At 39.8% G+C, this 15,675-nt stretch overlaps 1 protein-coding gene across 4 annotated transcripts in view; it reads left to right on the top strand.

Moving 5' to 3' along the window:
• Positions 1-15,675, top strand: part of LOC133652242 (bifunctional methylenetetrahydrofolate dehydrogenase/cyclohydrolase 2, mitochondrial-like) — a 57,454-nt gene that overhangs the window by 1,914 nt on the left and 39,865 nt on the right. For 3 of the 4 annotated variants that reach the window (XM_062050767.1, XM_062050766.1, XM_062050765.1), the window contains exon 2: positions 12,474-12,658. In XM_062050767.1, the coding sequence (XP_061906751.1) occupies positions 12,474-12,658 (185 nt within the window). Of the gene's footprint in view, positions 1-8,633; positions 8,663-12,473; positions 12,659-15,675 lie in introns of those variants that run through there. The other variant, XM_062050768.1, reaches the window with a different exon arrangement.

Raw genomic sequence — 15,675 nt, 5'->3', positions numbered from 1 at the left:
ATATTTGTATGTGAAAATCACAAATAAATCTTCTGGGGGAGGATGACGCCCCTACAGGGGTTTGGTTTACAAACTTTCAGCCCCACCTAAAACAAAATTCACCAGCCGCCACTGATTATGATGCATTCTCATTTTAGGCAAAATATAAGACAATACTTTCTTAACAGTATAATTGTAACCAGGAATAAGTCTTCAAGTAACAATATTCAAATACTAACATTGTTGGGTAAAACAGCATTTGGTTTTATTCTGAATGTAGTGAAACAAATTGGTGGTTTTAGCTGGTATAATGACTTTCAGGTGTTTATATATGTTTAAGTATTTGGCAGACGCTTTTATCCAAAGCGACATACATAAAAAATACATACATAACAATCACTGTAAACATGATCATTTAAGGGAAGAATGTAATACAAAATATCAATACAAAGTGTCAAGACAGAATAAACTCTCTGCTGCTGCAGCAACAGAGATACAGTCTATAGGTCCCTAAGATATATAGATATCTAATGTATTCATACATTGTTTATGTAGGATATACGCATGTATATATAACCTAATCATATTGTTTCTTCAATTTAAAAATAGTTTACCGTTTTTTCCCCCTTCTCTGGGATTATATTCCCAGTTTTGATCTCGGACGTCTGGTCACTTATAGCGTATAAGAATATTATATTACTGTTAAGCAAACTATGAATAATAAAACTCGCCAAAACATGTGTCCGTTATCATAGCTACACGTATGACAAAAAACCACGTGAAAATCAGTGGTATTCAGTGAGGTAAAATGAATTAAATGCGCTGACAGTTCATTGCTCCTGCCAAATGAATTGCACTGAGTGGAGCAGATCACCACTCCAAGATGGCGGCCCCGCGTCTCGTCTGCGCCAGTAGGCAGTAGCGCTCGATGCTGCGTACCCTTAGAACATGTCTATGGTTATAACGTTAGCAGTGAGTTTACAGCCTCACTGATTTAACTACACAGCAAATAAAAGTCATGTTACTTAGCCAATAAACGTTAGCTTACATTCAAAACTTACCCTTCTTTGTACAACTTCAAATGTCGAACGGAGTTGGAAATTGTTGCGTCTCCGTCTGTAATATTCGAACTGCGTGATTTGCATACGCAATTCGTTTTTTGTTGACCAAGTCGTAGTTTTTATACCCGAACGAAACCAACTTTGGCATAATTGTTTCTCTCTGCCGCATTGTTTGACAACTCTTGTTCGGTGGTTGTCCTGCAATTTGATTGGATGAATGCTGTGTGATGAAAACAACGTATAACTAATTTGATTGGCTGTTGTACTGACAGCGCACCAGCTGACAAGCAGCACACACGCTGATAGACAGACAGACACGTACAAAATGAAAGATACGGAGCGCTCCCAAATAACTTTTTAAGCTTTGGGTTTTGGGGAAAGTAGCAAGTCATGTCAAGTCAAAAGGCTCAAGTCCAAGTGAAGTCACAAGTCATTGATGTTAAAGTCTAAGTCGAGTTGCAAGTCTCTTTACATTTTGTCAAGTCGAGTCTAAAGTCATCAAATTCATGACTCGAGTCTGACTCGAGTCCAAGTCATGTGACTCGAGTCCACACCTCTGATATATATATATATGTATGTATATATATATATATATATATATATATATATATATATATATATATATATATATATATATATATATATATATATATATATATTTATTTTATTATATATATAAATAAAAGAAATACTTGAATTTTAGTGTTAATTTATTTACACATACATACACACACACACACACACACACACACACACACACACACACACACACACACACACACACACACACACACACACACACACACACACACACAACACTCATCTACTCATTGTTGTACTTGAAAGTACAATGCTTTGTTAAGGGTTGAATTGGCCATCCTCTTTCTATTCTCTGTCACTCTTTTTCTAACCATGCTGAACACCCTCTCTGATGATGCATTGCTGTGTGGCACGCACAAAAGTGCTTTCATCAAATGCACGAGAGTGTGGAATCTTCCATCTCTCCCTAGCATGGCCCAAAACTTTGTCCAGTTTACATCTGCTGTGACAACTAGAAACACATGAGCCTCCACCAGGGGGCAGTGTAGCGTACCCAGATGTAAAACCTCTTTTGCACAATCAGCCTTTTCATATAAAGCCATAAATTCTTCCGTTGTTTGAATGCTTTACATTAGTTTTGGATGATACCACAAATTTGGGTATCGATCCGATACCAAGTAGTTACAGGATCATGCAATGGTCATAATTTAAGTTCTCGTGTCCAGGAATGTATTTCCTGAGTTGAAAAACATAATATGAGTTTTATTAAAAAGAAAAAAGATTTTTTGACGATAAAAAATATTGATGTAATCATAGTAGTATCGGCTAGATACGCTCCTGTACTTGGTATCATTACAGTGGATGTCAGGTGTAGATCCACCCATGGCGTTTGTTTACATAGTGACGCCGGTGAGCCACGGTGTGTAGTGAAGCATGTTTAGCTATTCCTCGTACTGCAGGGATGATACTCGTAAGAAACTCACTTTATTTGTCGCCATGGAGGCAAGGATTAGTGATTTAGAAGTAGCTAAAACACTGCAGACTGCGGAGGGACGTTAGCCACCAGCAAGCTAGCCATGTCTTAAAGCACCTCTTCCTGAGGGTGTTTCAGTGTTATAACTTCACCTTTATCGTTAGTTTGTAAGCCAAAATGCATCCATTCTCCCTTTTCTGTCTACACACTGTATCTGCTTGTAAGTACTCCGTGATTGTGCGCTGCCGAATATGCTCCTCTGCTCGTAAAACCAGCTGTGTCACGACGTGACGACACGCCGTCATGCCCGTTAAAAAAGGAAGGCGATCGGGGGGTGACCGGTACTTTTTAGAGGCGGTATAGTACCGAATATGATTCATAATTTTAAAAAATTAAATTTAAAGTACCAGTATAATGGAAAAACTTGTTAGCTTTACTATGAAGCGATAATAGCGATTTATTTTTTTTCATTTATTGTTATTTTTTTAATATGTGCTGTCCAGCTTCTCAGGCAAATCATGTGCTGTACAGCTTTGCTTTACAAAAGAAAAGTGTGGGATATGTCTCTTGTTGACCTATTTGTATTTGACATTTTTTTATGGATATATTTACTTTTTGACCGTAGCAGACAGGGGGTGGGGCGTAAATTGCCGGGACAAGAGGGGTTATAAGACAGAGAGAGACAACAGCAACAAAAACATATGACGAATATGATACCACAAATGATAAAGAACCAGTTAGTGAAGTAGATAGTAATAACATCACAATGACAATGAACATTTACTACTCTACATATGGAACAATAAAAACAACAATACAATATTGATAATGAATAATAATAAATACCTCTATTATCAACATTACATTTGCTTCAAATGCAACAATACATATATGTAATGAATACTCAAATTACAAAAGAAAAGAGATAGAGAGAGGGTAAAGGAGAAGGAGCGGACTATATTAACCTTTTACATTGTTATGGTATATATAGGTCAAACTTGAGCAGTGTGCCGTGTTCCAACCCAGTTTCCCGGGGCTTGGGGGGACTACGTTAATATATGTTTGATGAAGCATGACTGTATGCATGAGCGGATGCTTTTAAATGTGCATGTGTATGTACAGTATCTATGTATGTTTGTATGTATGTGCCTATATATCTATGTACGTATGTATGTATGTAGGTATGTATGCATGTATTTGTACACTTTGAGCACAATATAACATGCTATACAGTTCTGTATAACAAGCATTTCAAGTTGGTGATGAATCAGATGTCTCTTTATTAACAAGCCAAAGTAACCACCACAATCTGAACCGTCTTGTATGTGCTGCTCTGCCAACAGGCGCGCATACACAGAAGTCCCTTTCAATGTTTCAATCAATCAATGTTTATTTATATAGCCCTCAATCACAAGTGTCTCAAAGGGCTGCACAAGCCACAACGACATCCTCGGTTCAGATCCCACATCAGGGCAAGGAAAAACTCAACCCAATGGGACAATGAGAAACCTTGGAGAGGACCGCAGATGTGGGGACCCCCCCCAGGGCGACCGATGCAATGGACGTCGAGTGGATCTAGCATAATATTGTGAGAGTCCAGTCCATAGTGGATCTAACATAATAGTGAGAGTCCAGTCCACAGTGGGGCCAGCAGGAGACCATCCCGAGCGGAGACAGGTCAGCAGCGCAGAGATGTCCCCAACCGATGCACAGGCGAGCGGTCCACCCCGGGTCCCGACTTTGGACAGCCAGCGCTTCATCCGTGGCCACCGAACCTGTGCCCCCCCTCCACGAGGGAGAGGGGGGCAGAGCAGAAAAGAAAAGAAACGGCAGATCAACTGGTCTAAAAGGGGGTTCTATTTAAAGGCTAGAGTATACAAATGAGTTTTAAGATGGGACGTAAATGCTTCTACTGAGGTAGCATCTCTAACTGTTACCGGGAGGGCATTCCAGAGTACTGGAGCCCGAATAGAAAACGTTCTATAGCCCGCAGACTTTTTTTGCGCTCTGGGAATCACTAATAAGCCGGAGTTCTTTGAACGCACATTTCTTGCCGGGACATATGGTACAATACAATCAGCAAGATAGGATGGAGCAAGACCTTGTAGTATTTTATACGTAAGTAGTAAAACCTTAAAGTCACATCTTAAGTGCACAGGAAGCCAGTGCAGGTGAGCCAGTATAGGCGTAATATGATCAAACTTTCTTGTTCTTGTCAAAAGTCTAGCAGCCGCATTTTGTACCAACTGTAATCTTTTAATGCTAGACATAGGGAGACCCTAAAATAATATGTTACAGCAATCGAGACGAGACGAATGCATGAATAATGATCTCAGCGTCGCTAGTGGACAAAATGGAACAAATTTTAGCGATACTACGGAGATGAAAGAAGGCCGTTGTAGTAACACTCTTAATGTGTGACTCAAACGAGAGAGTTGAGTCGAAGATAATACCCAGATTCTTTACCGAGTTGCCTTATGTAATTGTTTGGTTGTCAAATGTTAAGGTGGTATTAATAAATAGGTGTCGGTGTCTAGCAGGACCGATAATCAACATTTCCGTTTTCTTAGCGCTGAGTTGCAAAAAGTTAGCGGACTACGCCTCCAGCTGACTACAATCCGGCGTGTTGGTCAGCTTTAGGGGCATGTAGAGTTGGGTGTCATCAGCATAACAGTGAAAGCTAACACCATATTTGCGTATGATGTCGCTTAGCGGCAGCATGTAGATACTAAAGAGTGCAGGGCCAAGAACTGAACCCTGGGGAACTCCACACGTTACCTTAACATAGTCCGATGTCACATTGTTATGGGAGACGCACTGCATCCTGTTAGTAAGATAAGAGTTAAACCAAGACAAGGCTCAGTCTGACATACCAATACGTGTTTTGATACGCTCTAATAAAATATTATGATCGACGGTATCGAAAGCAGGGCTAAGATCAAGAAGCAGCAACATAGATGACGCATCAGAATCCATCGTTAGCAATAGCTCATTAGTCATTTTTGCGAGGGCTGTCTCCGTAGAGTGATTTGCCCTGAAACCGGATTGAAAGGGTTTACAGAGATTGTTAGATGCTAAGTGTTCATTTAGCTGCCGTGCAACAATTTTTTCGAGGATTTTCGAAATAAACGGAAGGTGGGACACCGGCCGGTAGTTTACCATGAGGTCAGGATCGAGGTTAGGTCTTTTGAGCAGTGGATGAATAACCGCTTTTTTGAATGCTAGAACAGTGCCACAGGAAAGTGATAAGTTTATAATATTTAGCAATGATGGACCTAATATTACAAAAAGCTCCTTGATAAGTTTCTCAGGAAGTGGGTCAAGTAAACATGTTATTTGTTTTATTAAAGAAATTCATAAAGTCATCTGCCGAGTGGGTGGAGCTACAGGGAGGAGTCTCTTGTTGGGTTAGCGATGCTACTGTACTGAACAAATATTTAGGATCGTTTTTGTTGAGGCGGATGAGATTTGAGTAGTATTTAGTTTTAACTAAGGTAAGCATGCGTTTACAAATTATTAAACTATCACTCCATGCTTGATAGAAAACCTCAAGTTTAGTCGCGCGCCATTTAAGTTCCAGCTTTCTACATGATAATTTAAGAGCTCTAGTTTCTTCTGTAAACCATGGGGTACGCCTTTTAGGGGCCCTTTTTAGCTTTAGCGGTGCTATACTATCAATGGTTTCGCGCAGGGCATCGTTAAAGTTGTTAGTGAGGTTATCAATAGAGCCCACATACTGTAATTTGGGAATGGTGCCATTACCGAAGGCAGTAGGCCAGCAAGAGTCATCGTTGTGGCAGCATTAATGTTGCGGCTGCTAAAGCAGTTATTATTATTATTAGCTTGTTGACAATGAGTCAGAACTAATTGTATAAGGTAATGATCGGACATCACTTTAGTATATGGGAGTATCATAACTTTGGAGGTGGTGACCCCCTGACAAGCACTAGATCTATCGTATTACCGTTGCGATACATTTATTATTTGTGTAAGACCACAGCTATCAAATATAGTCTGGAGCGCCACGCATGTAGGGTCCGATGGGGTATTCATATGGATATTAAAGTCCCCCATTATGATTATATTGTCGGCGTGCGTCATTAGATCAGCGACAAACTCTGAGAATTCACTGATAAAGTCCGAATAGGGCCCTGGGGGGCGGTAGATAACAGCCATGTAGAGAGGCAGCGGTGCGACAGACCTCATAGTAAGCACCTCAAACGATTTATATTTATTACTTAGGTTAGAGGTAAGGTTAAAGTTTTCATTGTATATTAGTGCGACCCCCCCACCCCTTTTAAGGGGACGGGCAATATGCACATTCGTATAGTTAGGAGGAGATGCCTCATTCAGCGCAAAAAAATCGTCTGGTTTGAGCCAGGTTTCGCTGAGACCAATGACGTTAAGATTGTTGTCTAATGACCTCATTAACTAATAACGTTTTGGGAGACAATGATTTTATGTTTAAAAAGCCCATATCATAGGTAGTGGTCTGTTTTGAGGAGTTTTTGTTAAAATTATCCGTAGTAGCAATATTAATAATGTTGCGTTTATTTTGCGTAGTGCGCTTTAAATAATTTCGACCATATCTAGGAATTGATATGACGGGAATTTTCAGATTGTTTGCTTGGTGCTGTGATACACTGAACGCATCATAATTTGCCACCTCAGTAGAATGCATGTCCACCTCTGGCACAGTCACTGCAGAAAAAACATTATGTGAGTTGTGCATTATTCTAGGACAGGGGTCACCAACCTTTTTGAAACCAAGAGCTACTTCTTGGGTACTGATTAATGTGAAGGGCTACCAGTTTGATACACACTTAAATAAACTGCCACAAATAGCCAATTTGCTCAATTTACCTTTAACTCTATGTTATTATTAATAATTAATGATATTTATCTTTGTGGAAACACTGATCATCTTAATGATTTCTCACAATAAATATATATAGAAACAGATAAATATCAATATGCAACACTTTATTTTTATATTTTCTCTAAGTGCACATTTTTCAAATTGAACATTTTCAAATGATCACTTCTAAGACATCCATCCATCCATCCATTTTCTACCGCTTATTCCCTTCGGGGTCGCGGGGGGCGCTGGAGCCTAACTCAGCTGCATCCGGGCGGAAGGCGGGCTACACCCTGGACAAGTCGCCACCTCATCGCAAGGCCAACACAGATAGACAGACAACATTCACACTCACATTCACACACTAGGGCCAATTTAGTGTTGCCAATCAACCTATCCCCAGGTGCATGTCTTAGGAGGTGGGAGGAAGCCGGAGTACCCGGAGGGAACCCATGCAGTCACGGGGAGAAGACAGTCTTGTGAAATCACAATATCCCATTTTAACTAGCTAGCCACTAACATTTTTTAACAAATCATGTATTACTTTGCACCATGTTTGTACAAATAATAACTCATGTAAAATGCAAAAGTCAACTCTCAAATTTTTAAATAAATCATGTCACACTTGGAACTGGACAATAAATCTGTTATCTGTTTCTTTGTCAGTTAGTGGGAAGCCTGGCATTGCATGCTGTTAACTAGTGTGTTGTACTCTTGTGTGTAACTTGACGCTGCAACTCTGAGTGAGTCTTGCAGATGTGCATCAATGAGGCTTGTTCTGTGTTTGTTCTTGATGAAGTTCATGTCAGAAAAGGCTGATTCACAAAGATAAGTTGAACCAAACAGGCTTGCAACCTTCATAGCTGCTGCGCATACACCACTGTACTTTTCTGTGTCAACAAGGCACCAAAAATATGGTGCAGCCTGGTGGGCTTTGAGGTGGAGGTAATTTTGCAGTGTTACAATTTCAATCTCCACCTGTTCAGCATCCAGGCTGAATGTTGCACTTAACTGCTCAGCAATGCATGATATGTCCACGTTCATGAAAGAATTAGAAATGAACGACACATGGCTCAAGCTGATCCAGGTCACAAAACCTATTCTCCAACTCTTGCCCAACTCTGTTTATGACCTGAGAGTACTTTTCTGCAACTTTGTCAAAAGCCTCAGATGCAGAAGCATTGTCTTTCAGCACCATTTGCACAGAGGGAAAGTGCAGCACTTTTTTTCTCTGTAAATGCCAGCTCACTGGTAAGTGCTGCTATTTGAGCTATTTTTAGAACAGGCCAGCGGGTGACTCATCTGGTCCTTACGGGCTACCTGCGTTGGTGACCCCTGTTCTAGGAAAAATGCTATGTGTGCAGGGATTTTCCAGCCTGGCGCTGGCTAGTTCTAGTTTAACTGACTCCTCACCCGGACTAACAGATTCTGTAATTGCCTGTGACCGGGCTTGCTCTAGTGTAGTTAGTCAAGTGTGACTCAAACAAAAATCTATGTTCCTAGACAGGATGATGGCGCCTTCCTGGTTAGGGTGAAGGCCGTCTCTCATCAACAGGCCCGGTTTGCCCCAGAAAGAGGGCCAATTATCAATAAAGGTTAGTCCCTGTTGTCTACAAAAACTAGCCAGCCACTTGTTAAGTGAGACTCACCTGCTATATCTCTCATCATTGCCTCTCGCAGGCAGGGGGCCAGAGATAATTACTCGATGCCTGGACATCTTTCTAGCGAGATTACAAGTCCTAGCTATGTTCCTCTTTGTAATCTCTGACTGTCTCATCCTAGTGTCATTGGAGCCAACGTGTACTACTATGTTCGCATAACTTGTGCTGCGATTAGCCTGTCGTACATGTTTACTAGGCCTGTTGCGAGTTAGCTCCCTAAGATTAGCTTCAATGTCAGGTGCTCTGGCCCCGGGAATACACTTAATTGTGGCTGGTTTGCTAAGCTTTATGTTTCGGGTGATGGAGTCCCCTATGACTAAGGTGTGGTGCCCGGTAGACTGGGGTGTAGGACTAGCTAAAGGGCTGAATCTATTATGCGTCTCAACCGGTTCATTGTTGTTTATAGGCCGCTTAGGGCTGCTATAAGCTGGGCTAGTTAGCTCGCTACAACTAACACTAGCAGATGTGTCCGCAACATCTAAAGTTACAAGATTACTCTGCTCTAACTGGCGGACACGGCCCTCTAGCAGAGCCAGCCTTTCCATGAGAACGGTGCACGAAGCGCAGGGAGCCATATTCAGGGTATTTTCTGTCACCGAGTGAAGTTCTTGCTGTCTTCAGGGAAGTGGTGTTATGGTTTACTAAAGGGGAGGTGACGGCTCAGACACCAGGGGGCAGTACATACAAAGATGTATTATATATATATAGTATATATATAATAATAAAACAATAATAATATAAACTAAGGAAATGGAGTGTGAACTAGATCCAAGAGTGTGTATGGTGTAAGACTATGTGTAGTATTTAACTGGAGGGTTTTACCGCAAAATGTTGGTGAGAGCGATAGAACACGGAAGTCCATGGGGCAGGCAGATGATCCGGGGCGAGAGCGAGGCGTCAGAATTCAGGGGCGAGCGAGAAGTCGAGGAACGAAGGAGGCAGTCAGAGTCCAGAGGGAGATCCAGGGAAAAGTGAGACGCACAGCTCACTTTCCAGGCGACGGAGGGTACTGCGGGGACACGGGAGAAGATAAGGGACAAATCAAGCCACGGAGAGGAAACACGAATAGAGCATAAAGCTTGTTGCTAACGGTACACCATTTGAGAACTAAGTTCCTGCGTGGATCCATGGGTCCACTGGTCCTTTATCCAGCTCGCCCTCATCAGTCCCAGGTGTGCGAATAGGCAATTGCGTGCAGGCTTGTCGCTGCGTGGGCGTGCTGCGCTCAGCGTGAGCGGGGGCGTGTCCGAGTGCGCTGTCAGCGGAGAGAGCGCATGTGGGCGTGGCCCGCGGTGCGCTCGTCAGGATGAAAAGATGAGGGCGCATTGGAATGCGCCCTGGCCGTGACAAGTGGTCCCGATGTGCGGGAGCAGATTCCTTGAGACCGACGCCGCCTTTCTCCGTGCTAGCTTCGTTAGTTTAGCAGCTAGCTAGCTGAGGGAGGGGTGGTGAGACAGAGATCGGGTGATTTGCAAGTTAAATAAGACTACTAAGTATGTTTGGGAAGTAGTAAAGAAAGCTGTAAAACAATTAAAAGCACACAGATAGAACGATACTTAGCTTTTTCGCAACAGCAACAGAGAGCAGTCAGCGAGCAGTCACTCACGGCAGACCGGAACCGGGCACCCTTTGTTGCCCTCACAAACTATCAGAAATCACAAACTTTATCAACCATATTGCTACAATAACAAACATTTTAAAAAGTAAAACCTACTTAAATTACATTATCAGCAAAGGTCCTATTGTCAGCTGGGGAGAAACAAGCAGAAAAAGGGAGAGAAGGGAGGGGGCGGGTTGAAGGGGCCATGTGTGCGCATGTGTGCACAAAATGAATGAACAAAGTGTTTGCACACAGAGGCATATTCGGCATGATCTAAACGTTTGTGAATTAGAGATGTCCGATAATATCGGCCTGCCGATATTATTGGCCGATAAATGCTTTAAAATTTAATATCGGAAATTATCGGTATCGGTTTCAAAAAGTAAAATTAATGACTTTTTAAAACGCCGCTGTACGGAGCGGTACACGGACGTAGGGAGAAGTAAAGAGCAGTCGTGTCTCCCAGTCAGCAGCCCCTCCCCCATTCCCTCTCCCACACACAACACAGGAGTTAACGACTGCAGCATGAGAGGTTTACTGGCGACGCTTGATGACCTCATCAAACCACCGTGAGCGGAGCATAACAACAACAAGAGTGTGTTGTTGCCGCTGCTGTAGCCGTGGCTAACAAGCGAGCTCGCTCGGTGACTGACTAACGACACCATGTCTATGGTTTGGGATTATTTTAAAGTGTGTCTGATGGATAAAAAACTGGCAATGCAATGACTGCAACAAGTTGGTTATGCGAGGAGGAACCAAGACGTCTTCCTTTAATACGAGCAATTTGATCTCCCACCTCTTCAAGAATCATAAGAAGATACACGATGAATACAAGCGGAAGATGGATGAAAAGCAAACAGCGAAAAAAAGTAGTACCACACAGTTGTCGCTTAAAGACTCCGCCGAGAAAAAACAAAAATACAACAAAAACCACCCCAAGGCGAAAGCCCACGTTGTGGTCAGGGACAACGCACGCAATATGGCAAAAGCTACGATGGCTAGTCTGCCCTGCATGGCGCACACTTTGCAGCTTGCGCTGAACGGAGGTGCCCTGTCTCAACGCAGCATTTCAGAAGCTCTGACTGACTGCTAGGCCACTTCAAGCACTCACCACTAGCTTGCAGCACATTTGTGTTAGTCATACAGATACGTTAGAGAAGGGCAGATTGAGCCCAGTTTATACTGTTATACAGTATGCCAGGCAGTCTTGCACTAAATGAGGACTATGTTATTGTTTACTTTATTACTCTAGTATACTCTGGACTCAAACTGTGTGCCTTCATTGTTTTTGTAGTTGTTATTTTGAGGCATGTTAAAAAAAAAAAAGCACTTTGGGAAAGTCAAAGTATAGTATTTCCCATAGTTGTAGTGAGTATCAGGATTATCTCAGGTAGAGCATGTCCCAAATTCCAAGCTGCTGTTTTGAGGCATGTTAAAAAAAATAATGCACTTTGTGACTTCAATAATAAATATGGCAGTGCCATGTTGGCACTTTTTTCCATAACTTGAGTTGATTTATTTTGGAAAACCTTGTTACATTGTTTAATGCATCCAGCGGGGCATCACAACAGAATTAGGCATAATAATGTGTTAATTCCATGGCTGTATATATATCGGTATCGGTTGATATCGGATTTGGTAATTAAGAGTTGGACAATATCGAAATATCGGATATCGGCAAAAAAGCCATTATCGGACATCTCTACTGTAAATCGAAAAGTTTGCAAATAGAGGTGTTCGTAAATCGAGGGTCCACAGTATCTCTACATTTAAAGCGTCAACCTTTGTGCTTCCTCTCCAGGCATGCCGCTGTGGTGATTTCGGGGACGGCGTTAGCTCGTCAACTTCACAGAGAAATCCAGCGTGACGTGGAGGAGTTCGTCGCTCAGGGTAACATGAGACCTCATCTCGGCGTGGTCTTCGTGGGGGACGACCCGGCCAGTCGCACCTACGTGAGGAACAAGACCCAGGCTGCGAGCACTTTGGGTCAGATACACACATTTTATGACTGATCACACTGCTGCAGGCATGCATGGACTTGATAGGATAAAGCTGAGGTGTCCAAACTTTTTTCCGAACATGTGGGGGCCACTTTGATATTTATCATTTTCAAAACCAATACAATATATCGATTTTTTTAACCTTTAGAGCTTTCCCCAAGTTTGGTCCAAGGAACTCGGAAGGGTCTCAGTCCTAAAAATGTTATAAATAAGTAATGTATTGATTTTTTTTCAATGCTTAAACCTTTTGATCGACTTCAGATCTATTAGTCGATTTAAAATAAAATGTTGTTTTATGCTCTTTTGGTTAAAGAAAATCCTGTTTTTTATGGCAAAAATTGTAAATATGCAATTTTTTTCTGAAAAAATATTTCAAAGTCATATATTTCATGTTAGATTGGAGTTTTGAAATAGGTCAATAATTTATAACATTGATTTTGATAAAAAACTATTTTTTTTAAACAAACTCCACTAAAATTCTTAGTGATGCAAAAGGGCCCAACTCATAAAAGTGTTAATAAGTCTTTTGATTTACATATAAATTTTTTTACTTTCCAATGCTTAAATCTAAATCAAGTGATTTTATTTATTTTTTTAATGATTTTTTTTTGTTTGTTTAATGCCTTTTTTGTCATAGAAATGTTGTTTTGTATGGCAAACACACAAAATACGCAATATTCTTCCCCCAAAATATTTCAAAGTGGAATATTTGATGTGAAGTAATTGAAGCCTTCATTCAATACAGTAGGTCAATAATTCATAACATTTATTTTGATTCATTATTTTTTTTTAGCAATGACAGTTTAAAACAACCCCACTGAAATTCTTAGGGATCCAAAAGGGTCAACTCATAAAAGTGTTACAGATAAATTCAAAGTTAAAAATATTATTTTTAACTTTCAATGCAAATTTTTTTAGATCAACTTCAGGTCTATTTGTCGATTATAAGTTTTTATATTTTTTTTATGTTCTCCAATGTTTAATGCCTTTTTTTGTCACAGAAAAAAATGTTTTTTTTATGGTAAACCCACACAATATGCAATATTTTGTCCCAAAAATATTTCAAAATGGAATATTTGATGTGAAGTAATTGGAGCCTTCATTCAATACAGTAGGTCAATAATATTAATTTTGATTCATTATTTGATTTTAGCAATGACAGTTTAAAACAACCCCACTGAAATCATTTGGGATCCAAAAGGGTCAACTAATAAAAGTGTTACAAATAAATTCAAAGTTAAAAATATATTTTTTAACTTTCAATGCAACATTTTTTTAGATCAACTTCAGATTATAGGTTTTTATAATTTTTTAAGTTCTCTAATGTTTAATGCCTTTTTTGTCATAGAATTTTTTTATTTTATTTTTTTATGGTAAACCCACAAACTATGCAATATTTTGGCCCAAAAATATTTCAAGGTGGAATATTTGATGTGAAGTAATAGAAGCCTTCATTCAATAAGCAGGTCAATAATTCATAACCATCCATCCATCCATTTTCTACCGCTTGTCCCTTTTGGGATCGCGGGGGGTGCTGGAGCCTATCTCAGCTGCATTCGGGCGGAAGGCGGGGTACACCCTGGACAAGTCGCCACCTCATTGCAACACCTCATTGCAAGGCCAACACAGATAAACAGACAACATTCACACTCACATGCACCTGGGGATAATTCATAACATTTATTTTGATTCATTTTTTTTTACATTTTTTTTAGCAATGACAGTTTAAAACAACCCCACTGAAATGATTTAGGATCCAAAAGGGTCAACTCATAAAAGTGTTACAAATAAATTCAAAGTTAAAAATATATTTAACTTTCAATGCAAACATTTTTTAGATGAACTTCAGATTATAGGTTTCTATAATTTTTCAAGTTCTCTAATGTTTAATGCCTTTTTTTTTTTTTTAGAAAAAAAAGTTTTTTTTATGGTAAACCCACAAATTATGCAATATTTTGGGCCAAAAATATTTCAAGGTGGAATAATTGATGTGAAGTAGGAGCCTTCATTCAATACATCAGGTCAATAATTCATAACATTTATTTTGATTCATATTTTTTTAATTGTTTTTCTTAGCAATGACAGTTTAAAACAACCCCACTGAAATTATTTAAGATCCAAAAGGGTTAACTCATAAAAGTGTTACAAATAAATTCAAAGTTAATAATATATTTTTTAACTTTTAATGCAAACATTTTTAGATCAATTTCAGATTATAGTTTTTTATAATTGTTTTATGTTCTTTAATGTTTAATGCCTTTTTTGTCATAGAATTTTTTTTATTTTTTATGGTAAACCCACAAATTATACAATATTTTGGCCAACAAATATTTGAAAGTGGAATATTTGATGTGAAGTAATTGGAGCCTTCATTTTATACAGCAGGTCAATAATTCATAATATTTATTTTGATTCATATATATTTTTTTAGCAATGACAGTTTAAAACAACCCCACTGAAATTGTTTAGGATCCAAAAGGGGCAACTCATAAAAGTGTTACTGTTATGATCCGATGCCCGGATCATATTCTGTTTACGTTTTTCAAGTCACTTGTGTTTTCAGCACCTCTTGAGTTTGTTTGTTTCTGTTGCCATGACTGCATATTGCACACACCTGCCTCTGGTTACTATTTGTCGATTTATACATTTTTATAATTTTTTTATGTTCTCTTATGTTTAATGCTTTTTTTTTGTCAAAGTAACATTTTCAAAATGGAATATTTGCTGTGAAGTAATTAGAGCTTTAAGGGTCAATAATTCATAATGCCATTGATTTTGATTCATAATTGTTTTAGAGCACTGACAGTTTTGAAGGGAAAAAAACAGACTGCAAGACAGCTTTGTGTTATTAGAATGAACATTGCAACTTTTTGTCGTTATGGTCTTTTATTCCACTGTTTTATGTTTTTTTAGAACGTGCCGTGGGCCGCAAATGGCTCCCGGACTGCACTTTGGACATCTTTGGGATAAACAGAGAGCAGCAAACCACCATGCATGACTATA

The sequence above is a fragment of the Entelurus aequoreus genome, linkage group LG06, assembly GCF_033978785.1.
Source record: "Entelurus aequoreus isolate RoL-2023_Sb linkage group LG06, RoL_Eaeq_v1.1, whole genome shotgun sequence".
NCBI lineage: Eukaryota > Metazoa > Chordata > Actinopteri > Syngnathiformes > Syngnathidae > Entelurus > Entelurus aequoreus.
The sequence above is the reverse complement of the archived record's forward strand: the minus strand, read 5'-3'. Positions and strand labels throughout refer to the sequence as shown.